Source organism: Saccoglossus kowalevskii, chromosome 10, assembly GCF_978046115.1.
Source record: "Saccoglossus kowalevskii chromosome 10, keSacKowa6.1, whole genome shotgun sequence".
In the NCBI taxonomy this organism is placed as follows: Eukaryota; Metazoa; Hemichordata; class Enteropneusta; family Harrimaniidae; genus Saccoglossus; species Saccoglossus kowalevskii.
In genome coordinates this window covers 33,820,204-33,847,459 of record NC_140650.1, presented here as the reverse complement: position 1 = coordinate 33,847,459, position 27,256 = coordinate 33,820,204, and the positions used below count along the sequence as shown (strand labels likewise).

Genomic DNA, 27,256 nt, shown 5'->3' with positions numbered 1-27,256 from the left:
TACTGTGTGACTGACCCCATATTACTGTGTGACTGACCCCGTATTACTTTGTGATTAACCCCATATTACTTTGTGACTGACCCCGTATTACTGTGTGACTTACCTCATATTACTGTGTGACTGACCCCGTATTACTTTGTGACTGACCCCATATTACTTTGTGATTAACCCCATATTACTGTGTGACTGACCCCGTATTACTTTGTGATTAACCCCATATTACTTTGTGACTGACCCCGTATTACTGTGTGACTTACCCCATATTACTGTGTGACTTACCCCGTATTACTGTGTGACTGACCCCATATTACTTTGTGATTAACCCCGTATTACTGTGTGACTGACCCCGTATTACTGTGTGACTTACCCCATATTACTGTGTGACTGACCCCGTATTACTTTGTGACTGACCCCATATTACTGTGTGACTGACCCCGTATTACTTTGTGACTGACCCCATATTACTGTGTGACTGACCCCATATTACTGTGTGACTGACCCCATATTACTGTGTGACTGACCCCGTATTACTTTGTGATTTACCCCATATTACTTTGTGACTGACCCCGTATTACTGTGTGACTTACCCCATATTACTGTGTGACTGACCCCGTATTACTTTGTGACTGACCCCATATTACTTTGTGATTAACCCCATATTACTGTGTGACTGACCCCGTATTACTTTGTGATTAGCCCCATATTACTTTGTGACTGACCCCGTATTACTGTGTGACTTACCCCATATTATTGTGTGACTTACCCCGTATTACTGTGTGACTGACCCCATATTACTTTGTGATTAACCCCGTATTACTGTGTGACTGACCCCGTATTACTTTGTGACTGACCCCATATTACTGTGTGACTGACCCCGTATTACTTTGTGACTGACCCCCTATTACTGTGTGACTGACCCCATATTACTGTGTGACTGACCCCGTATTACTTTGTGATTAACCCCATATTACTTTGTGACTGACCCCATATTACTGTGTGACTGACCCCGTATTACTTTGTGACTGACCCCATATTACTTTGTGATTAACCCCATATTACTGTGTGACTGACCCCGTATTACTTTGTGATTAACCCCATATTACTTTGTGACTGACCCCGTATTACTGTGTGACTTACCCCATATTACTGTGTGACTTACCCCGTATTACTGTGTGACTGACCCCATATTACTTTGTGATTAACCCCGTATTACTGTGTGACTGACCCCGTATATATAAAAACTAAAGGGGTATTAGGACAATTTTGTTTCCAACTAAATAAGAAATTAACGTAGTAATGCTTTGTGTCGGAATATGCTCAGAGCAATTAAGTTACTGTTTTTAAACATAGCTTCAAGTATTATATAAATGATATTGTAGTTAGCTAACACACATATAAATATAACAACATTTGACATGCTTCGGAGATTAGGGAAACCCATTCTCATGATCCAAAACATGATCTTAGCATGTATAGGAGCCTTCGATTCCTATGTAAAGTTCGAGCCACGTGTTTCAAAAGGTTTTCCGAATCAAAGATTGCATAAAAACAATCGTCTTCTTTTAATAATTCTACTACTAGTATTTTGTTTTCTCTATCAAATAGTCGTTCCCGGCAGTCGAGAACTGTCTCTCTTGTATCTGTTGCAATTGCGCCCCCAACATGAACGTTAACTACTCTGACGCCTGATTTCGTCGAATATGTACACGTTGCTTGGTACTTCTGGATAATGTGAGATACATAGAAAAGAATTGTGGCAATGAATTTATGCTATTATTGTTTTCTCTGCCAAGATTTCAATACAGATTATTATTATTATTACTAATACGCTAGATAAGCGCTAGATCACAGCAATATCAGAATGATTAAGTCCCTGTAACACATTGACTCCGGGGTAGGGTTGCGGGTGCTATGGTGTCGACCCCGTAATTCAGCCGGTGTGCCCCGTATATTTTCGGACATACAGATTGAAAATAAACAAATATGATTATAGATAAACTACATGTACATTCTGCGATATCAATATTGGATCATTTGAATCACAAAAAGAAAGGAATATACATGTACAAGTCCCGGGATAAAGGTCAACTAATTTGGGGACTCCCCGGTGTCCAGTGATTGGCCAATGGTTGCCGTTACGTCACCGGAATTCCCCGAATTGTCTTAACTATTGATTTACGTATAAAATGCATTGTTATAGACCGTCATAGCTATTAAACGTCTGACCAAAATGGCTGCAACCCCGACGTCGGTGCTGGTGCTTGGTTTACCACTCGATGTCGATGACGATTCAGCTAACAAAACCATTGCTCGTCATTTTAAACATCCTATGATATCCAGCGGTAGTAGGATACAGTTCGTTACACGCATTCCTGATGAAGTTGCAGGAAATATTCAATCAGAGGGAACCAAAATATTCCTCGTGAAGTTTTCTTCTGCACACCAAGGTGGGTTCAGTCGGGTGTTCATTATGAGGTTCATTACACTTCGCAATGTGTTTTTACTTCCTTATATACGTTGTGGAGTGCAATCAATTACAACACGTCTTACTGGCTGCCAATTGTGAAACGACGCGTGAATTTGAGCGATGGATTTCTAATTCACTATAAAAAACAACAACTAAACAAATGCAAAATTAGCCGTATAATGTCAGCTTAAACATCATTTTGAGCATTTCACATTGTTAAAAGGAGGAAGTAAGCGCCGCCATTATATGTCGAGGAGACTGGACTCTGAACACCACCCAATGTATAAATGCAACATTGTAACATTATTAGCGATGACGCATTGCATATACAAGTGCATCAACAAGTGTACTAGCACTTGGAATGGAATGGAAATCTGGCTTTTTATTTTATTTTTTAAATAATTTTTTATTATCTATTGTATCAACAGTTTTAAAAATACTTTATATAAAATAATAAATAACAGGGAACGTCGTAATTTTTTCTGTTGTAACATATACATATAACAACGAAAAGTTTGGGCATAAATTTAAAAATTGATATCCAGCGTTTACCGGAATTAATAAGGATAGTTATGTTGCCATGGTCACATCAGCTTAAGTTTATAATTTCACTGAACGGCTAAGCATTGCTGGGAGCTGCCTGCCTTAACTTATCCATGTTTGCACTATGTACGTGATATGCATATATTTGTTATACTTCGATGGATCTAATTGACTCCATAGGTTAGTGATAATTATGCAGACGGGCAACGGTTTGGTCCTCAGAGAGATATTGAAATGGATTGCAATTTTAGAAATCTGTCACATTTTCATTGGACGAATTTGCTGTTTAAATATTTCCATTTCTTAACCCAATTGTGCAGAACTATTTTGTCAATCGTAACACATTCCTTTAATGTTGGGCGGTTAGAATATTGAAACTATATCGATTATTTTCAAACTCGAAAGACACCCTACATGAAATCGGGTTGAAAATTCTTCTTCTTCTTATTATTAATATGTGTTTATTTCAGATCATAAAAAATCCATAGCAATAAAATACAAGTCAAAAAATCCTCTTCTCCCATAATTTCCATATTAAACTCTGGGAATGAATTGAAATGTACAATGTTGTTGTTACAATGGGGTTAGATTAAAGGTGCAGTCTACTCATAAAGCTAAATGTCTTTTTCCGAAGAATTTCATCAAAAGATCTAATATAAAGATTAACAAACAATGCCCTATTACTCTGTACAACAGAATGTGAATACCCAGATAATTTACGAAACACAAGTGAGTGTGCTCTCCTAATAAAGTTAAAACTACAAAGTGTAAAATTAGACCACAAAAATGCACAATATGGAATATCACAAAATACAGAAAATAAATGACATTTAACAGATAAGGACGGAAATTTAAAATCGCGAATAATCGCGTTGCCTCTCACATAAAAGAGACGAGATGACTTATGGAATATACAACGAAGAGAAACTATTAAAACAAACCTTCGACGGATTCAAACACATAATGAGAAACATTTCTCAATTCACGAACATTAAACTAAACTGACAAATTCGGGAAATATTTATCTTAAAATGTTTTTATATATATTTGACATCGTTTCAATGGAATTACCAACCCTAGCTTGACCACGAAGTATACTATATGTTGTATCCAGCTAAAACAGACGTTAAACTATTCAACACTTCACAAACCTCTGAACTATTCTAAATTGAATCATAAAATTGACTCTAATGTCGAGTGCCTGTAGGACCTTGTTTGATATCCGTAAGATCCGTAGGGTGTGCTGGTGTGAGGCTTATCTTGTGAATCTACTTATCCAATTAAGCACGATACTACAAATTACCCATAACTCTCCATGATTTATGCAAATGATTTCGCGAATACATTTCCTTGGCTTACTATTTTGGACCCTATTGAATTCCCAAGGAGACTGCTGTATTTGTTTTTTCAAAAGTACATTTCAGTTTGCAATGTGTGATCAGAATTTCAAATTTTCCTCAAAGTCTGAAAGAAACAATTCATATAGGTTCTAAAAATGATGTTAATATTTGGGGAAATATATTCACCAACATAATACTAGCCATTATGACCTGGGACTAACAACACAGCCAGGGGCTGAGGATTTTCACCTACTGCCCGAGTTCTAAAGTATAGAAAATGACTAGCGGGACACATTTGGTTATCTAATTCAATTCAATCAAGAATTTATTTTATTTTATTCAACAGCTCTGCAGTGTGATCCCAACTTACATGTTCTACAGTTTGACACAGGACTAGAGATTAAGGTGACTGTACAGCAATGTACTGATGAGATTGAACAGTTTATATCCACGCAGCTGACAGGTCAACAGGAAGAGGTAAACAGCAGACGTCCACACACACCCGTACCAATACCACAGGTGCAACTGTTGAGTCAACAAGACGAGGCGAACAGCAAACGCCCACACACACCCGTACCAATACCACAGGTACAACTGGTAAGTCAACAAGACGAGGCGAACAGAAGACGCCCACACACACACACACACACACACACACATACTACAGGTACATTATATTGACTTAGTCTGGTTGCCATGATTGTCCATTGTTATTGGTGAAAGGTATGCCTGGGTCAAGTGTTAAGAAGTTAAACAGTTTATTGTTGGGACATAGTCTAAAGAGATCCAAGATTTATGGATATTGATTGACTCAACAAATATGTTTGTGGTATCAAAACAGGAAGCAATAAATATGATATAAGTTCAACATTGTGTGATGGCGAAACATGTTCTTTTATTTCGGTCTCCTTTCAAAAGTAAAAGTAAATATAAATACAATCAATTGTATCAGAACTTACTTTAAATTAAATTACCGATTTCGTAAAATAGCAGCCATGCCTTCCCTCTAGGTGGAGATAGTTGGCTCTAAATACGGTAAATATCAGACACATTTATTTTTGTTCATTTATGTCAAGTGCATGTTAATATTAGGTATTTTATTTTATTTTGTTTCTAATAAAATTAAATCTCCATTTAATTTTTATAGCTTTTGCTAAATAGTTCAAGTACACACTTGGAAATAAAAATAAGGCTGGTACATGGGGACAAGTGCCTAATTCTTTGAACTTCAAAATTCTCATTTTTTCAGACATCAGTTAATGAAAATGCACCATCTAGTGGTAATATACATGCAGCAGGGCAACATCACGAAATGCAACCAGAAGACGGAAATCCACATGCATTACATGATAACCCACAAGGCTCGAGTTTCTATTCTGTCCAGGGCCCACAGACACAGGTCATGCACGAAATGCAACAGTCAGCGTGGGGTCAGCCGAGACAGATGACGGGGCATAATCCCGGAATGAACCATTGGTACATGTCTCAGCGTGGACCGATGAGTTTTCAATATCCGCAAGGGTATCAGGATTGGTACTCAAACTGGCAAGGGTATGGGATACGCCCGCCACAGCAGGAATGGGGGCCATATTATCAACAAATGCAAGGCGTACCGCCTTTGCAACCCCAACATTATGTCAGACACCCCAGCAATGAAATATTTTATGATCATCGGACAAACCAACCGTACCCAGGCGTGGGAGCATGCCAGAATGTAACACGTAGTCCACCAAATACGGGAATGACTAGTTTGACAAGAGTAGATCCAAGCATACAATCTAAATTGGGTCGGATAAAACCACCAGTACCACCAAAACCGAGCGAAATCAAGAGTCAGGCAGACACTACAGGTGATAATAAAATTTATTTAGGCCAAAAAAGTTAGATCTGTTTCTGGTCTGTGTGCGCGGCAATTCCGGACACAGAAAAAGGGAGATGGGATGTGCCTGCCGTTGGTAGCGCAATATCTTCTTCACGCATGCGTTTCCTAATAAAAAAGAGTAAGAAAAACATTGCATCACCGCATTGTTTTTTTTCTTATAAACTTTGAACCAGAAACAGATATTTCGTTGGCCTAACGTGAATTCGCTATTTTTAGTGTGTTAATTGTAATAGGCTGAATATATTGCTGATTTGTCAAGTAGCAAAACATAAATCTTTGCAGGGTAGTGGTAATTGTAATGCGTTATTGGATACATTCATTTCAACAGATTCTGAAGTGGATCCAGTTATTAAAGTTTCTGGTTTCAAACGGGAAACCAGCACAGATTTGCTGGAGTTGTATTTTGAAAGCAAGAAAAGATCTGGTGGAGGGCCAATGAAAAGTATCGAAATGAAAGACGATTCAGTACATATTGTTTTTGAAAAGTCCAAAGGTAAAGTTCATTCGTATGAGTTCAATATAAAATTGATGATGAACCCAGTTTTAATATTGTTACTGTTTATTACGAATTACAATAAAATTAAATAAAAACAATGTGAATTATACATAATTTATGCGGCGAATATGATTTAAATTTATAATTGTGATTTATTGCAGTTTATAATTGTTAGCAATTATTCATATTCATTCCACAATATAGATAAATATAAACTCAGTATCAATGCATCTGGTGCAAATAAAGAAAACCTATGCGGGTTGTAAGGGTGAAATACTGCAGATGTTTCATGTGGCATTAACATCATATAATATATTATGTTTTTCTCAATACACAACTAGACATAAAGTATTATAATAGTATATTCATTTTAGTTTTATGAACACAAATGAGAATACAGTAAACTGATGATAGTGTTAACAATACATGTTCGACAGTAGCTTTGGGATTTAAAAAACACCATTGGTTTCAAAATGTACAGAATATTGAAGTAGAAATAGCATAAATACAACATGGAACATCGAATAGTGAACTTAAATAATATGTTGTAGTATATTGGGAGATAATGGCAATGCATATCAACTAAAGTACTGACCTTTGTATCTCTGTCTTACGCAGACGCACATCGTTTTTTGAAGCAAAACCATGCATTAGAAGGAGCCAAACTTACAGTACAAGTGTTAAACACACCTGTTGTTGGTGATGTTGATATAGGTATGCGTTTTTGTATCAGGATTTGTATCAACTATTAGTATCACCATTGTACAATTCAGTTTTCCTAGGATTGTGAAACTGAATCATCAATACTATATTGTGTTTGTTTTGTGATTCAACAGGAATGGCCAGCCAACCAGAAGACAAAGACTACTTAGACAGTGCTATAATAGATGTTACTGGGTTTGGATCAGATGTGAATATGGAAACTGTGGAATTGTATCTCGAAAATAAAAGAAGATCTGGTGGTGGACCAATTTTAGAGAAATTTCAAGACAGAAAGGGCGTGTTGACGATTGTTTATGAAAATGCAGCTAGTAAGCTAGTATTAAAAAAATAGATCTGATTCTGATTGGTGCGCGCGAAGTAGTAATGACGTGAGAACAATCTCGATCGTGACAACCTTTTTATTTAAACGTAATAATTAGCTAATTTTATCATGGATAGTTCAATGAATCTAATTGCCATTGTCACGTGTCAAAATTGTAGTCTCTGACGTATTTACTTGTATTCAAACAGTGGTGTTTACCCTAATTCAAATGTGCTTCATTTTTGCAGTAGCTGAAAGAGTTCTCAAGCGCCCAATGCACACAGTTGGGGGAATTTCATTAACGGTAGCAAAGGGCCGGAAGAGAAGAAAAGTAGTTACAGATAACAAATGTATTCTTATTAAGGGTTTCTCTGATGAAACGACGAAAGAAGATCTTGTATTATACCTTGAAAACCGTTCTGGTATTGAGGAGGAGCCAGTATTGTTGTTTGGTGAAAAACCAGGCGTGGTTATGGCGCGATACTCTCAGAACATTTCAGGTGATTAGAAAACTGGATATTATACTGCTTGTTTCATTCCAACTTCAGTCCTTTGAAGACTACAGTTTTTCCAAAGGAAGGAAAAGAGAGATGCCTAACTAGTCCCAATCTGATTAAAATCGATGTAGATATAGGCTCCAATTTTCTTTTTTAATTTGATATTTTTTAATTTATATATATTTTTATTGTTATTTTTGTTTATTTATGAAAATGTGTTGGTGTTACTTGCCGTTATTAGCAAGCTATCACCATAATTTGCCTTCTCGAAACACGATAAATCGCGCAGGCGCTAGTCGTACAATTTGTTGTCAGTATGGCGCTCTCTGATTGGCCGACAAAACTCGTCGAAAACAGTCAGATTTCACAAGATTTCTATTTGTATGGAGTAAGATGTAGTTAAGGTGACCGCGATACCATATATAACAATCTAATAACGGCAAGTGAAAAAAAATACTCACAAATAAACAAAAATAACATTAAAAAATATAAACCGGTAAATAAAAAAATAAAATTGGAGCATATAATCGGATTGCACAAATCTTTACAATGCAATGCGTATATCATGCATATCATGTGTTACGTATAATGTTTCCTCAACTAGGTATGTCAGTATTACGACAAAGATTATCCATTCACTGCCAAATGTGAATATAATATACATTGTGGCTATATTCTATATCTAAAGACATTATTATTACATTGCAGATGTTAATAAAGCAGTCACTGCAATTAACAGTCGGCCGTTGAAGAGGTCAGTGTTGACAGCGGAGCCTGTTCTAGTTACCAGTACTATAATCGCCAGTAATCTACCACCAAATGTTTCTGAAGACATACTCGAATTGTATTTTGAGAGTAAGAGAAATGGTGAAGGTGACGTCGAAGAAATTAAATTGGATGTTGAAAAAAAGCTGGCTATTATATCATTCCAAGACAGTGAAGGTAATTATTTTAATCGCAAGTTATACTACAATAGTATGGTATGGTAGTTGGTTAAGGCATGTATTGTTATGTGTAATAATGGTTCAGTAGCTCAAAAATTCAAATTGCTCTTATAATCCCATAACTATTGTAAACTAGTTATTTCAATAATATTAAATTTTGTTCCCAAGAATTAATGAACTATCTTTTGGTATTTTCAGCAATTGATCAAATATTGCAAAGAAAATCTCACACGATACACAAACAACTAATCACAGTTAACCCGTACTACGAATTTCTTGGAGTGATGGTAAGTTCTGATGGGCCAATACCACAGCAACCAAATCCAATCTCAAAAGACGTTAATCAAGATATCACTGTCTACATCATGAACAGAGGTGAATATGCAACAGAGCTCCGCAATCAGCTGAATGACTTACATACTAAGATAGAGTGGCCATATGGAGGACACAACAACATGGTATGTTTATCATCAAACATACCAGATCATCTTGAAAATAAACGCCAATTCATAAAAGACTGGCCAAAGAAGGTCGTGAGTATCTTAGACGAGCATCTGAATAAATTCAAATGTATAACAAAATCAATTCCAAAGGATATTTGGAATCAGGTAATAGGTCAGACAGAGGAATTAGACATTGGCGATTCTAGTGTTGAATATATTTCAGAGTCAATGGAATTAAAGATAACTGGCACACTAGAAAACGTGGACAACCTCGAAACACAGTTCAAAAACGTCATCACAGATATTGAAGAAAAACTCCGTAAAGCTAATGAGACGATCACAGAAACTAGGGAAATTAAGAAAGTCCAAATGCAGCAGCTTATAATGGTTCAGTTCAATGAAACTGTTGCACAACAATTTCCAGAACTAAATTTTCATCTATCAGTAGATGAATCCCAACTACATTTCATAGGCCTTCCTCATGATATAATGAGTTGCAGAATACTACTATATGAAACTCTTGGTGCCTTACCTGTTGCAAAGCTCGAACCTCCTAACCCGTTTTATGTGGAGTTTCTGAATTCAGCTGACGTAAGTGCCATCTTGCATAGTATGCTTAATGACAAGGACTTACGGGCAATGTACCTAATTGCAGACAATGAAATTGTAGTTTCGGCTCGTGACAAACCACAATTAAAACAGGCAGTCAACATTATTCACACCAGCATAACGGATGTAAATATAACAGTGGATGATGAATCATTGCCAGGCATTCATCAACAGGATTGGGAAAAGCTGGTTGTAGAACTTGAAGAGCAAAATGTTTGTAGAATCCGTACTGACTTGGAAGGTCAGTGCATCACTATTATTACATTCCAATCCACTATCAAATGTATCAGGAAAGAAGTTGATCACTACATCAAGGTCAACACCATTGTTGAATATAATATTCAGTCTGATCGTGGGAGAATCAGGTTTGCGTTCGACCACAAGAAAGATGACGTGGTGTCATTAGAAACAGGAAAATACCAGCCACTGAAAATAAACAAATGCCTGGAGTCGTTAGTGATAAACATTAAAGGAACCAAAGATGATGTTGAAAGCGCCAGGGAAAGAATGACAAATCTTCTTGATGTTATACAAATCCGCCAATATGTCATTGATAAACCAGGAATGTCTAAGTTATTCAGAGAAGAGAAAGGAAAAAACTATATACAGTCTGTAGAAAAGGCGTTTGCCTGCAAAATCGAAATCAACGACCCATCACCAAGAAAATTAGATAGAGTAGCCGGTAAAACTACCAGAAAGTCATTAGTACCTGGATATAGGATGTTATGTCAACACACTAAGCCTAATGGAATGAAGATACAGGTTGGGTTAGGAGATATGACAGTACTTAACGTGGATGTAATCGTAAATGCTGCCAATTGCCACCTGAAACACGTTGGAGGACTGGCAAAGGCAATAATTGATGCAGGTATATATTGTATCGCTATTTAATCTATGTAGATACAAACAAATATATATATATATATATATATATTTAGGTATTATGAATTCAGCTGAGATAAAGTACTGGCCTGAATTTATATACACACTTGACTGTATGTCTAAATCTAACCTGAATGAGTTCGGATTTTTATTTCAATCTGCCACTACATAATGTATACATGAATCCCCCCAAAGGTAGCATCCATTTACCAATCATACATCTTTTAAATTATATATATATATATATATATGGTGCATGGTAGCAATCAATACTAATATATGTCTTCACGTCTATCAGATTATTCTGTATAGATTGTTTTGTTTGGAATATCTTCCTGAGTAACATTTGTTGTATTTGGATGGATCACTGTGTTCATACCAATTGCTGTATGTTATTTTATTGTTTTTCGTATGAAATATTATACATTTTAGGAGGCCTTGAAATACAAGATGAATGTGATAAAATAATAGAAAGGCGAGGAGACCTTAAAGTAGGAGAAACTGTTTCTACAGGAGCAGGAAATCTTCCATGCAAACTAATAATTCACACAGTTGGGCCAATATGGAGTGGATCCAAATATAAGAAATCCGGAAGTAATGAAACCCAAGAAGAGAAATCACTCACAAATTCTGTTATAAATAGCCTACAGGAAGCTACAAGTCGCAAATGTACCACTATTGCCATTCCTGCGATTAGTTCTGGTGTGTTCGGTTTTCCCGTTGACCTATGTGTTCATACAATCGTCAAAGCTGTAGATTCATTCTGTGAGTTGAATCAAAATCATTCACTGAAAGAGATACGACTAGTGGATAACTCTGTGATCACATGTGATCAATTTAAAGATGCAATGATCGACATGTATGGCAAAGATAGTATGTCATATGGTGTTGACACTTTTCCAGGTATGTGTTATAAGTTAATCAATATATATGTGCATTCCAGACAATATGTGTTGTTGGGGACAGATCTAAACTGCAAGTTGCTTTGACTTTATATAACACCTTTTCATTACACAGGGATATTAACAATACCGAAAATGGACAAAGTTGAAACATCGCGTATGAAAACAAAAGTGCCAAGTGGTGGATTTATTCCCACAACATTAGCATTTGAAGTCACAACGGTCGAAGGAAAAACTATTAAACTAATCAAAGGAAACATTTCTGCTCAGAAGGTAATCTATGGATATTAATAGTTGTTTTTATTAGTAGACTAATGTTTTCATTTATGTATCATACATTTATCATGAACTGTTATCTTAGTAAATGTATTATCTAAATTCCAGTGGACGTATAACCAAGCATGGTTTACAAAAGTATACATTATTTGAAAATTAATTTCCATGATAGAAAATGTCACTGTTGTTATTTTCTGAATCATTAGGCTGACATTATTGTCAATACGACATTTGCAACTTTGGATCTAAACTGTGCTGTTTCAAAAGCTATTTTGCTAGCAGCTGGTAACAATCTACAGAAGGAAATTGATGCGCTGAAAGCTGATGGAACGAAGAGAAAAAATGGGGATATTGTCATTACAGCTGGAGCTCAGTTGAGTTGTAAAAAAGTGTATCACATAATATGTGACAAATGGACAGGGGATCAGGTCAGTGTGTCTTAATTATTGTCTTCTCAAAACTCGAAAGTAAAATTGGAAGTGACATGAATGTATATTTTTAGATTTTGATGCTTTGCCGAAATAACATTTGTTGAACATAAATCCCTCACCCCATTTACCCAAAAGATAAAGTGCATTGTATTGAAAAATAATATGTAGAGAGAAAGCTTTCAAACTTAACTTGTTTATTCCGCCATTTTCAGTTACACCACCCGCACTACTTTTAACATATCAATACACTCGGGTGATCAGGTGACATATAACACCATTACAAAAGTATGTATTCTGACGCATGCAATAAAGTAGTTCCAAAAAACGTCACACTCCCCCCTTACAAAGTCAGAAACTGTTTTCTGAATAAAATGGTAAGGTACAATACAGAAAGTAAACAGCTAATATCAAATCATGCTATAGCGTAACAGAATACATAATATTTCTAACTTACAATAGTAAAACTAACACAACACTACAAATCTTTGTTTGCTTTTCGCACAACCTAACTTGCCCAAGCACAGGATAAACCATCGGCATTATTGTTATCTATGCCTTTACGATGTACAATATCAAGAGTATTCTTGTAATATCAGACATCATAATAACCTCTGATTCTTAGCTTTCATGAGTTCTAACCAACGTAATGGTTGGTGGTCAGTTTGAACATGCCTACCAAACACATAATGGCGCAATACTTAGCCCAAACAATACCTAAACACTCTCGCTCCATAGTGGAATAGTTTCTTTCTCTTGGAACCAGCTTTCTACTTAGATAAGCTATAGGGTGTTCTTGATTTTGTAGTACTGGGTAGGTCGTCAACGCTCGTTTGAGTTTGCAGAAGGCCTGTTCACACTGCGGAGTCCAATGTACTCTCGTGGGTACTCCTTTCTTTGTCAGGTCTTTCAAGGGGATCGCAATATCTGAAAACTCGGGTATAATTCGCCTGTAGTATCCTACCAGACCAATGAATGATCGAACATCGTTTTTTGTGGCGGAAAGTCTTGAACAGCTTGTATCTTACTTGGTTGAGGTTTTACGTTTCCACCTCCAGCAATATTGCCCAGAATTGCAATTTCAGGGTACGCAACTTTGCATTTACTGGGACGTATTGTCAATCCTGCTTCTTTCACTTTAGCTAGTAGCTGTTTCAGATGCTCAATATGATCTGATCAGGTCATATCAGCGATGTTGATGTCATCAAAGTATGCATTTGCATAATATTGATCTGCTAGAATCATTTGCATAAGGCGAACAAACGTTGCTGGTGCACTAGCCATGCCGAACGGCATCACATGAAAACTATACTGGCCAAATGGAGTAACGAATGCAAACTTTGTATACGTGCATCAGTGTCCAACAGTATTTGCCAGTACCCTTTTGTTAAGTCAATACTGGTGATGAATTGCGACTTTCCTAATTTCTCGATCATTTCGTCAGTACGGGGCATAGGAAAAGGATCAAACTGTGTCACTTTGTTCAATTCTTCATTGTCCACACAGAATCTCCAAGTCCCATCTTTTTTCTTGACAAGTACAAGCGGAGCAGCATATGGGCTATAAGATTTTTCTATTATACCAGCTGCTAACATTGTGCTCAGTTTCTTTTTGACTGTTTCTTTCAGGAATTCCGGAATTCTATACGGTCTTTGATATATAGGTCGTTCTTGTGTAGTGACCACTTTAATGACGTTTTACCAGGTCGATCTGTAAAAAGATCACTATATTTCTCTAACAGTGTATTTACTTCTTGTTTCTGTTCTGATGTTAATCCCCTGTACAGTTCAACATCTTTCCAAGTTTCTTTTGATGCCATTAACTGACAGACATCCATCTCAATTGGTAAACTTTCTGTAAAGTTCTTATCTTCTTTTACTCTGACTAGGAAGGCTGTACCTTCTCTTGAGAACCATTTTCGTAGCCTGTTCACATGATACACTTTCGTTTTGCATCTTTTGTTGCCCATCTCTACTTCATAGTCTACTGGAGACACTTTTCTGGTTATCGTGTATGGCCCTTGCCATTGTGCTTATAGTTTGTTGGTAGACAATGGTAACAAGATTAGCACTTTATCACCAATCATAAATTCTCTATCTCTAGCACTGCGGTCATACCACACTTTCCGTTTTTGCTGTGCCTTTGTGAGGTTCTGCTGAGCTAGATCTGACATTTCTGCTAACTTATCTCATGTTTCAACTACAAATTGTACTATATTTTCTCAGGTGGTAGTTCACCTGTCACGATTCTCTCATAACTGCTAAGGGTCCTCTGACTTGCCGACCATAGAGCAGTTCAAATGGTGCAAAGCCTGTAGATGCTTGCGGAACTTCTCTATAGGCAAACAACAAGTATGGAATATATCTGTCCCAACTTTCTGGGTTTGTACTCATCTTCTTGATATCAAGCAACTTGCATAAGTCTTTCATTAAATGTGATAGAAAGTTTGTACCTTGATCCAATAATATCTCCTTCGGTATTCCAACTCGACTAAACACAGTCACCAGTTCCTCAGCAATACATTCAGATTCTAAGGTAGGTACAGGTATAGCCTCAGGGTATCTTGTCGCGTAATCGCATATGGTTAAAACATACTGATTACTACGCTTTGTGCGGGGTAGTGGACCAATCATGCCTATGGCTATGCGCTGGAAATGATCTTCTAACACAGGCATCGTGATGAGTTTAGCTTTAACGCCAACCTTTTATTTGCAGCCTTCTGACATGCTTTACATGTGCGACAATATTAGCCACATCCATAAGATTCCAGGCCAATAGTAGTGTTAAAGTAGCCTTCTTTTAGTTTTCTCCACACCTAAATGACCTGCAAGTGGTAAGTCATGTGCTAAGCGTAAAAGGGTTTGTTGACAACGTTCCCAATAAAAACAAGTATCTTCAGTTGCAGCTTGCTTTGATGCAACAGCCAGTCTACGCAGTCCTGATAAGGTAGTACAAGATGTCTGTAACTCTTTCAGTTCTGTCGGACCTATATTAAAAACAACTATCACTTCCTCCTGTGTCATTTCCATATTGTCCATACTGTCTTCAGGTACATGTTCAGTATTAACGGGTTCAGCAGTTGTTTGCGCCTCCTCATTTCTCTCCTCAAATAAACTAAGTAGGACATCTTCTTCAAGCTGTACCACACTTTTATCATTCTTCTGTGTATTTTGTGTAGGAAACTTGACTACTTCGACATTAGTTGACTTGGGCAGTACACCAGTTTTCTGCACGTCAATCAGTTTCTCACGCAATCTTTCTTTTTGTCGCCGCGCCTGACTACGCGTTACCAGTAGTGCACGCGAGCACCATTAGTCATCTGTTTCCTCAATGTCGTTTCTGAGTAGTATGTCTTCAGGCAGAGTTTCTAATACAGCAGCAAAAATTTTTCCATCATAGCAAACACTCTTTACACTAACAACAGCCATTGGTAGTACTTTGGAACTACCATCAGCAAATTCTATGTTTACAAACTGATCTACTAGATAAACTTCATGGGATACAAAAGCAGAGTGAACAATCGTTTGATCACATCCAGTGTCTCTTAATATACTGACTGCTTGACCATCCACTTCTCCTGGGTGTCTATGTCGGTTACCTCTCTGTTTTGTCTTTACATGCTCTTTGGCATTTGGAACTAACTTCTGCGGATGACAACGCAACGCTTTCTGACGTTCTGCACCATTTTTCTTATTAGGACAGGCATTTGTTTTATGTCCTGGTTTATGAAAAGTATAATATGTAAGAATGGGCTTTGGTTTTGCTTGTGTTTGTTCAGTTGACTTATCTGTTTGTTGATTGTCTGTTTTCTTGTTATCATTGAAACGCCAATTGCTGCGTTCTTGTTTCTTGTGGGTTTCCAAATAGTGATCTGCCATCTCGACTAAGTCATCAGTAATTTTAGGCTTCCTTTCTCTAAGCCAAACTTGCAGATATGGAGGGGTCTCTTCCAACAGTTGTTCCATCAGGATCCAGTCTTTCATTTACTCAAAACTATCTACTCCCTGAGCTTCCAAGCAATGATCCAAGTATCCAGAGATTACATTTCTCCATTCACCATATAAATCATTTTTCTGCTTTCTGGTGGTTCTGAATTTCACATGATATGCCTCACCAGTAAGTTCATATCGTTTTAAAATCGCTTTACGAACTTCCTTATAGTCTTCACTTTTTGGATAAGGAATTTTAGAGTATGCATCAAGAGCCTTTCCTGACAGAAGTGCTGCTAGACGAGTAGCCCATGTGGTTTCTGGCCACTCATATACATTAGCTAACTTTTCAAAAGTTCTTAGGTATGCGTCTATATCCTCACCTTCTTCAAACTTAGGCACTTTTGGTCCTTTATACTCTGTCTTTGTATCTTTGAGAAGTTCTGTTTGTAATCTTAAAAGTTCTAGTTGAAATTCGTGTCGCTGACGTTCTTGTCTTTCTTCCAGCTGTCTGATACGCAAATCATGCTCATGTCGCTCTCACTCGAGTAGCCACTCTTATTGATTCTGTACACCAGGTGGTTGTACCGCTGGATCAGGATTCTGTTCACCAAGTTGTATTAAAGCTTCAGCCACATCCTGCTCATCATCTTGACGTGCTGCCATCTTAGCTGTCAGTACACCTACGAGATTATCTAAGACAGAAAGTGAAAGGGAAATTCAACTAGTCCACTCTAACTAATAGCTAAAACTATATGCAAGCTACCTACACTAAATATCTATACAGTATACCCACAGTACTAAATACTGAATATTAACATAATTCGCAAATACTAACAGTAACAGTCTACTCAGAGTATGTTCACAAAATATTTGCACAATGAGACTAAATCCTAGTTCACAATTGTTTAGTTCGTTATCAATTTTAACACGAGGTTACACCTTATAGCAACCCAGTAAACAATATGCAGAACCGGTATGAATGAACAAAAAGTACAATTCAAGTTCTCAAATCACGAGGAAAGTACATGTCAAACATACGAAACTATACAAGCTCACTCAAACAACTCTGCAAAAATATGCAAAGAATTGCATTGAAAATCAGTTAAAAATATACAAGTAATTCAGTAAATAATTATCACCACTGAATAAGTATAACAATCAAAACATGTATACACAAGTATCACTGAAAGTACACAAGTAATATAACTATTATATTATCATATTTCAGCAAACACACTACAAATATATTTATAATAACCTGACACAAATCATCACTGTTATAACACTCAACTCAGTTATTTAGAACATTAGCAATGATAAATCAAATACGATTACAATAAAATGTTAACAGAACTTATCAGTTCACAGTATTCTTCAACCTGTAGTCTTCTCTCTATCATCAATCTTTAACTTTAATTTTCTTCACCACTCTTCAACTTGAAAGTCTTGTCTGGAGTTTTCAATTTCACAAACTTGTACTAGTCACTGCAGAGGGTCTTACAAGTCTAACGTAATTTGAACGGAGATCGCAGTTCTAGTCTTATTCAAAATCTAAAAATGTGTCTAAATTCACAATTACAACTTCAAACATATCTACTAATCAACAGTTAACAGTTCTAGTGAATTTACTCATTGGACTGACAACGTTTTAAGAGTTCAACAGTTAGTAGAACGACGACCCAAGGCCGGTACTCACACAACCTAAAAATGTCTTTCACTGAAGATATACGACGAAAGTCAACTCAGAGAACAACTTGCCCTTGACAGGAACATACGGTATCAATTCCTCGTTAATGTGAAAATTATTGTCACTGACGTGGTCTACAGCTGCCACTACTCAGCTTACAGTATATGTTACACGAACAGTACAGTCTACATCACGCGGTAAATCTGTTTCAAATTCACGCCACAACTTAAATCAATGACAGTTAATATGAACTTCGAATCATTTGTTAATGTCAGTTCAGCTCTCCTTTCAGCTCTCAATAACCGATTATTTTATCGTTATCTTTAATAACTCACGACTTTGACGTCCTGTCGAAATCGTCTGCTTCGGTAACTTCTGAAAACATGTGACTGTCGTCTTCTGTAACTTTACGTTTCTTGTTTTCTTTTACCAGCGGAAATTCAGTAGTTCAGGGTCCGTTATTATAGTGCTGGTACTCGCCTTCTTTACCAAATCCATTCTCTGCCACCAAATGTGATGTATTGACTCAGGAACACACAAAACATTAAAGAAACCAGAGAGCTTTCAAACTTAACTTCTTGTTTATTCCGCCATTTTCAGCCTGACACCACCCATACTACTTTTTACATATCAATACACTCGGGTGATCAGGTGTCATATAACACCATTACAAAAGTATGTATTCTGACGCATGCAATAAAGTGGTCCCAAAACGTCACAGTAGTATTATGAGAGAACGTTCAAATTCCAGGAACTAAAGTTGTTCATATAAAAATAATTCCATTTTATTTTTTATTACAGTTCCTAAGAAACGTACTTCAGAAGTGTTTAATGAAAGCCCATCAGTCAGGAATGACGTCTATAGCATTTCCTGCTATCGGCACGGGAGGGCGCAAATTCCCACGTGATGTCACTGCGAAAATCATGTATGAAGAAGTCAAAACGTTTAGTACAAAATATTCAACAAGTTCGCTAAACACTATAAGCTTTGTCGTATATGACAAAGATCAGCCCACCATAAAAGTAAGCACCATCACAGTGATAATCACCTAAAAAGAAACAAAAGTATAATTTATTTTCCTCTCAATGTATAGTTATTTTCGTCTCAGTTATGACCCTTAATCAATATGGCATTGCGTCAAACACGTAGCATTGTGTTATAGTGTACTGAATTTCTTTCTATTTAGGCATTCGAGCAAGAGTGCAACAACATCACCACTACGAAGGAAGAAGAACCGTCAAAGACACGACATAGGCGAAAAATTGTAGAGTCACCGTTAGCTACTGAAACAACATCTACTAATATGGGTCAGTGTTTAAAATCACAGCTCAAATGATTAAATTAAGGTCTCTTCACTTAGCTAGTCTATCGGTGACTACTGTATTCAGATTTGATTCACTACAACATTCGTAGAAAACAACACGTACAAAAGCTTAATTGTTTTCCATAATAATTGGTCAATAAAATTGAATTTAATTACACAGGAAATGAGTTTACTGATCTGAAGAAAGGCACTTCTGAGTGGCACATGAAAGTTGGACCTATATTCATAGATGTATTACAGGGAGATATTATAACTGAGGCAACTGAAGCTATTGTTAACAGTACGACAGTTGACCTTGACCTTTCCTGGGGCAAGTAAATTAGGCTTATTATTATCAAATATTTTGACAATTGTGATCCCATTAAGATAATATTTATGTAATGTGCCCATCTTTCTATCATAAATAGGTGTAATATCTAAGGCGGTTCTTGCAGCAGCTGGAACGACAATCCAAGATGAGTGTAAACAACTTGGTAAGTTCGAATCATATGAGTTATTGCGAGGTTATATTCCAATTTATTATAGAAATTTGACATATTCACATTGTGTTGATCTTACATTGCAGGCAAACAAAGTGAGGATACAGTAGTAATCACGAATGCCGGCAAACTGAAATGTAAGAAGATTGTTCACATGGTCACACCATATCCAAGTTTACAACACAGCATTAAGAAGATGTTAGTATTCGCCGACCAAAAGGGACTGACATCAATCTCAATACCCGCCATAGGAACAGGTATATCCACTGTGTTGATTTCTAATAATGTAGAAGATTGTTACTTCATCAGACCAAAACGTAGCCTTATTGTACTGCCTGGGTGCTTAATTTGGGGGTATTCTCTAATAGCCTTATTACTATAGATATATAATCCTAACCCTTATAGGTCAATATAATATGCCTAATAAACAACAACGCCTATCCTCTCAGTAACATTAGAAGGGCCATAACACTTCATAAAACTATGTGTTTGTTTAATTTACGTTTTGGATATATACCATATAGAGAGGTTGTCCAATGAGTGACCCATGATATCAGATTAAACGAGTTGATTGATTTTATATGTTCAAGCCTTTGGCAATGAATACATTATAAAATTAAGACACGAGTTTAATAAATCTGATATCACAGGTCACATGTATGTATTTCCAGCTGTTTCACAAACAGCAACTAATATCAGAGTCATTATTTGCGTGAGCGCGTCCCAGGCTTCTTAGCGCTTCCTAGTCATTTGCATATACTTTGTAGCCAGTTTTTTGCTTGCGATTAAACAAGTAATTTAATTTTGGATTCATCAATGTATTTACTGTTATAGGCGCATTGCCAACATTTTAAATACTTTTAATTGGGGTAGTTATATTAGCGGCCTTGAAGCGTTTCAACAGTGAATCGGCCCCTGTAGTGGCATCCCATTGGAAAAACAAATCTTGTGTTCTGCCTATGTAAGGCTAGAGAATTAGAAACAACGAATTTCTCAAATATGAATGAAAACTTACTTATACATGTATACTTACTTATACATGTATGTCTCGGAGATGACCAGTCGATGATGTCACAATCTCAAATGACATATAAGGACTAATCAAGATTGCCGATCAGGGGTTGTATGGAAAATATAACATGGCTTTATGTCACTGATATTGCATGATAAATGTGGTAAAAATAAATACTGCACACACACTCAAGTGAATGTTTTCAGCACTTGTCACTTCAAGACTATATATCTTATCTTTCACATTTCAAAGTGAAACAAACATTTTCATTTATCCTTTCAGGTGGATTAGGACTTTCTCCAAAAGATGGAGCAACTAAAACGTTTTCAGCCATAAAAGATTTCAAACAAACGAACCCAAAAAATATGAAACGCATAAGACTAGTAATCTTCCAAGCTCAAATGCTGTCTGTGTATCATGATGTTATGGCTGAAATGGCAGTGACGTCACCAGAACTAGCAAAAGAAACGGTGGAAGCTACATCCGGTAAGTGTATACACCTAGATGCAAGTATGTATATATGTTATATATCTATCTGACAAATTAATCTATTAATGTTTTTATATCTTTAGATATTAAAGGCACGCCATCTAAAGACAATATGTTTGGTTCTATTCGCGTTGATGTGGTACAAGGAGATATTACTTCAGAATCTACAGATGCCATTGTGAATAACACAAATAGCGAGATGAACATGACATGGGGTTAGCTGAAAACGCTTTCATTATCGGAATTAATAATAATGACAAAACAACATTTAATTAATATAATTATGTCACACATCATGTGATTCAGTTGTATATTGAAATGTTGGTGACTGTCGCATTGTCGTGTAATATATACCCAATGAATACTAGTTTGTTTATTGATAGGTGTTGTATCCAAAGCTATTCTAGCTGCAGGCGGAAAATCAATACAAGACGAATGTCAGACGTTAGGTAATATTGACATCATTATTATACTTCTCTTGTTAGTAACCTCGTTGGTGTCACAGCTGTTGCTAATATTGCATAGTGACATAGCAGACATAGTTCTTCTAAATTAAATCTAGTATAAATTTCATCACCAATCTCTATAACTGTCATTACTTGTACAGGTGAACAGCAAGATGACACTGTTGTAATCACTAATGCAGGAAAGCTACAATGCCGAAAGATTATTCACATGGTTGTACCATATAAAGATTTAAAAACCAGTATCATTAATATGTTGCAGTATGCTGAGCAGAATGGTCTGAAATCGATTGCAATGCCTGCAATAGGAACAGGTGAGTGATAAAGTAGTTTTGATTCATTTAGAAATCAAATGTCCACAGTCTGGTAATTTTAGAAATTGTAATGCAGGGGAAATACTGTGTATTAGGATGAGTGACATCTACATACATGTACAATATATTGTTTTCAGGTGGCCTTGGTATAAGTGCCAAACAAGCAGCTAAAACAACTTTTGAGGCAGTACAAGATTTCCAATTGCAGTATAATCCCCAGTCATTGAACTATATTCGTCTCGCAATATTTCAACAAGCAATGGTGGCTGAATATCAGCAGGTGATGAATTCAATTGTACAATCGTACAAGGGGCCAACGAGTACAAGGGGCGCATTGAGAAGAATGATTAGTGAGTATATACCACTTAGTATTATATAGTTGAGATTATATTCTTGTACTACTTTATTGTGTTTGTGCCAGTAACACGTCATTCACATGATAAAAACAACCCTAGTATACACTTGACATGTGCATGACATATAGAATATAATCACGTATCACTAAGGACATGCAACCTGATGTAGTATTTGAGGTGACTCATTTGGTACACCAGTGCCCCATTTTCTATTAAAAATAGGACACAAACGCAGAGTTCTTATAAATTAAAGTGTTTTATATGCAACAAAATATTAATTAAATTTGTAATACATGATTAATTTGTGACTTTTCACATTGACTAGGCGGATTCGGTTATATGTTTGGTTCTGGTAAGACGCACGTCAGGAAAAAGACATACTTGCCCACGAAGACGGAACGTGCTGGGGACAGTGGCAAGGACACCAAGTGGGATAACATTACACTGGATATCTATGCTGAGTCTGGGGATGTTATTGATCATGCAATTAAAAAGATTGAAGAACAACTCCAAGGCGAATACAGAGAAAAGGCATTGATTGATTATCTACATGTTTCAGATGCATTGAATATAACTGATTTCCGATACTAAGATATGATAAATACTTAGTTGCTCAATTTGTAAATTGAAATGTTTTTCTTAAAATAGAATCAAAACCCGTATTTGTCCACATTAACTGACATTTGAATGTCATTTTATTATTGTTTTTGTTTTGATTTGGATATTAGAAGGTGAACACTCCCATCTGCAAGTGATTACAAAATCGGGATTTTTGTGTCAAGCTCATATATTTACATTATATATAATACATAGTACTGTGCTAGGAACTGTGTCCACAGTACAACTGTCATAATATGGTGAACGATTGCATATCTAGTGTGTGCTATAGTGTAGGCTAACACAAATATGTTCAATTGCAGTCAATTCGAGATGCAAACGTTAAAGACCTCACATCAGAAGATATGTTACATTTACAAACCTATGCAGAAGGTCTACAAGTAAGTGACCTCCATAACCATATTTATATTTCTGAACAGTCCTTCATTGGAACATTTTACACACAGAATAAAACGAAATAACTCAAAAACCTTTTATTTATATACAGGTTAAGATAGAAAGAGTCATTGATGATGCTCTTACTGAATTGCGAATATATGGTTCTCTACAAGATGTAGTAGCTGTCCAAGAAGAGACAACAGCAATTCTAGATAAGATTAAAGAGAGAAAACTACGCGAAGAACGTGATGAACGTTACGAACACAATTTAAAACATCTGGCCAAAACAGTGAAGTGGCTATATGAAGATAATAACAGTGATTTTGTTGAATACGATGAGATAATTACAGGCATTATTGAGAGTGCATATTTAGACACGAAAGATGTTGTCGAATTTCAAGATGGTAGTAGAACATACAGATTGGATTTCAAGACCATGAGTGAGGTGGATATCAGTGATAATTCTTCAGTCAGTGTAAGAAGACAACTGAAAGCAGGTGATTATATTGTCTCAAGATCAGAATAATCCTGATCTGGGTAACCAACTTGGTAACCAAGTAATCGTATCGAAATTCGACATGTGTCAACATCGTGCAGAGTGTTGTGCTAGATCCAAAACATGTTATCAGCATAACAAATCACATAATCAAACTATTGCTGATTGGTTGGGAGCTTGGTTGATATTATTCAATTGAGGTATGGCAGAAAGAAGTGTAAAACCATAAGAATGTGAGAGATGCAGTCAATTCCACAACCTTTCCATATTTTGGATTGCTTCCCGATTATTGTTAGTAACACAAACAGAATATTGGATAAAGATGTTGTGATGTAGTCAGTCTGAATGCACTTAAATAAATACACTTAATATCGAGAATCCCGACCCCTAAAACCCCAAAAAGTCTTTATTTCACATCAATTTTATATTTCCTTTCAAATTCCAATGAAAAAATAGTGTGAACAAAATTAATAATAATGTTTCAATATTTGATTGTGCGATCCTAGGGATTGACCCCAATGGAGAGGAGATTGACGAGTGAACAATATATATAAATAAGTGAATTAAACTATTTTGTGTGTTTCTTTCGTACAGCCGGGGTCTCACTACCTCACAATTGGGCTGGGATGAACGATAAAGACATCTTCATAGCCGTGGACGTGGACAGAACATCAACAGAATTTAAAACTGTGGAGTCGTACTTCAAAAAATCACTTCAAAATTACAAACTAAAACAAACTGTTAAAGTAAGTGTATTTTACTGGGTGACTGTTTTTAATGCTTTTTGAGATCCGTGACAATTCATAAAATGTATTTCTCATCATGTATTTGTTCGATTATTAAGCTTACTGTTATTTTTATCAAAAGCATTTGTACAATTTTAGAACCATTGAAGTTATAAATAAGTATATTTGTCTTTCAAAAGATCGAACGTATTCAAAACCCAAGACTGTATCGATCATATGCTGTTCTGAAACAATCTGTTGAACTGAAGAACCCCAAAGGATCACAAATTGAACGAAAGTTGTTTCATGGCACAAGCGCAGACACTATTCTGGAAATTAACACTGCGGGCTTCAATAGAAGCTTCGCCGGCAAAAATGGTAAGATATGTATCAACATATATAAGATAAGCAATTGTGATATATGTGTATTCCCAATATTTTAACTTTAACTACACTATTTCGTGGTAATAGATAGAACGAAATTTGTTTACCTTGGTGTTATTTTTACTCGGCCAATAAAACTACTTCATTGCGAGACTTATATACACATGTACCATTTACGAGTTTGATTCCTAACCTTGGCGTGACTACTAGGATCAAGTCAAATCTCTTCGTATTTGGGCTTTATTCCAAACTACAGAGCGCAACCTGTAACACTCAACTCAGCAACCTTGCAAACGTTCGCCACTTTGTAACGAATGTGATGTTTATCGACAACAAAATAGTTTTCTATCGCAATATTTCGCTCATTTTCGTAAAAGAACAAATACTAAAAGCCGACGACGTCCTGCTTGTTTTGGAACTTCTATAACAACATTTCCGAGTGTGATATTCAAATTTAATATTCAAATATTAAAACTCATCGGCAGCTATTCGTTTATTTGCAGCTACGGCGTATGGAAAGGGAACTTACTTTGCTGTAAATTCTGGTTATTCAACGAGTTACGCCGCTGCCGAGGCTGGTGGAAATAAATATATGTATCAGGCTGCTGTCATCACTGGAGAGTATACACAAGGAAATGGAAAAATGATAGTTCCACCAGCAAGAACAAAAAATGACAAGTACGATAGCGTAGTGGATAATATGCAAAATCCTGACATGTTTGTTGTGTTCAATGATGCAATGGCTTATCCAGAATATTTAATCACATTTCAGTAACCAAGGTCATTATTATACAATTACTAATTTGAAATACAATAACCAATTTATAGATGAACAACTAGATGTTAATCAGATATTATGTGTAATGTTGCTGTTATTCGACTAAAAGTTTATTTTAAAAATATATCGCTACAATATATTACAATATCGGATTCCAAGGCTTTCATGTGATTTGACTGGGTTAATTGTTCTTTTTATTGAACATAATGGTTTACAAGGGGACGTCGAGTCAGCGCGTCAAATTGTCATTTGCATAAGATTGATGTATTGTAACACTTTTACAATAAATGGTCTAGAATTGGGTTGGCAAATAGACGGGTTTGACTTATTTAGTTGTCAAATTACCGAAAACATATTCACAAAAACAGGCTGACCTATGTCATAACCAGTCGTTCGTGGGACAGTTACATATTACAATCTTTCTTGCTGTATGTAGGAATTATTATCCATGTTTGGTCCAAAAATTGAAGCTTGTATAGTAGTAACATATGTGCCTATGTCACTATGTGTATTCTTCCTGCTTTACGAGATCGACATTGTTATGCACACGACACCAACCAAAGAACACAAACTCGGCTATTCAATTAGTCCAACTATGTTATAACAATAAAACAATATTCAAGAGAAGTGTGAGAAATGTATTTTGTATAATTGTTTTTGAGTGTTTTGCTCCATTACTACAACTCTTAATGTGTTTGATGGAATACAGTTCACAGCCCTGGACACATACATATATAAGTTGGTGAGTACGAAGAAATATCACAATATGTATCGATGTAAGTTATTATAAGTAAACGGAGAGTAGCTATCTTATCAATTGACTTAAAATTCTACCTTAATAATACAATCAATGACAAAATTGGCTCTACCTACTATTCAATCAGCATGGTGAATAAAGTTGAGTTTTGCGTTTATAATGGAATCTACATTTTTCATTTGGGGCAATTGGATTAAGTGTGCAGTTGCCGACGTGATGATCATACTTGATTGATGTCTTTTTTAATGTGATGACCACTGTACAAGTTGATTTACTGAACTATATTAAAAATGACAGTCGACAATATTTTGTCCGACCAAATTACAGTC

General features: G+C 36.2%; 1 protein-coding gene across 1 annotated transcript; it reads left to right on the top strand.

Annotated features, from left to right (window-relative positions):
- The first annotated feature begins 2,227 nt into the window (after positions 1-2,227).
- LOC100373231 (protein mono-ADP-ribosyltransferase PARP14-like) lies at positions 2,228-26,797 on the top strand. The gene is made up of 28 exons (XM_078012644.2): positions 2,228-2,447; positions 4,697-4,947; positions 5,600-6,200; positions 6,561-6,725; positions 7,347-7,442; positions 7,565-7,759; positions 8,001-8,252; positions 8,958-9,191; positions 9,392-11,113; positions 11,560-12,030; positions 12,145-12,302; positions 12,512-12,733; positions 19,154-19,375; positions 19,540-19,660; positions 19,838-19,987; positions 20,085-20,150; positions 20,243-20,413; positions 21,451-21,654; positions 21,741-21,872; positions 22,041-22,106; positions 22,265-22,435; positions 22,573-22,785; positions 23,117-23,322; positions 23,712-23,789; positions 23,897-24,284; positions 24,878-25,029; positions 25,209-25,386; positions 25,896-26,797. Exons 1-28 carry the CDS (start codon positions 2,231-2,233, stop codon positions 26,165-26,167), a joined length of 7,374 nt encoding a protein of 2,457 aa, XP_077868770.1. The 5' UTR covers positions 2,228-2,230; the 3' UTR covers positions 26,168-26,797.
- The last annotated feature ends 459 nt before the right edge of the window (positions 26,798-27,256 follow it).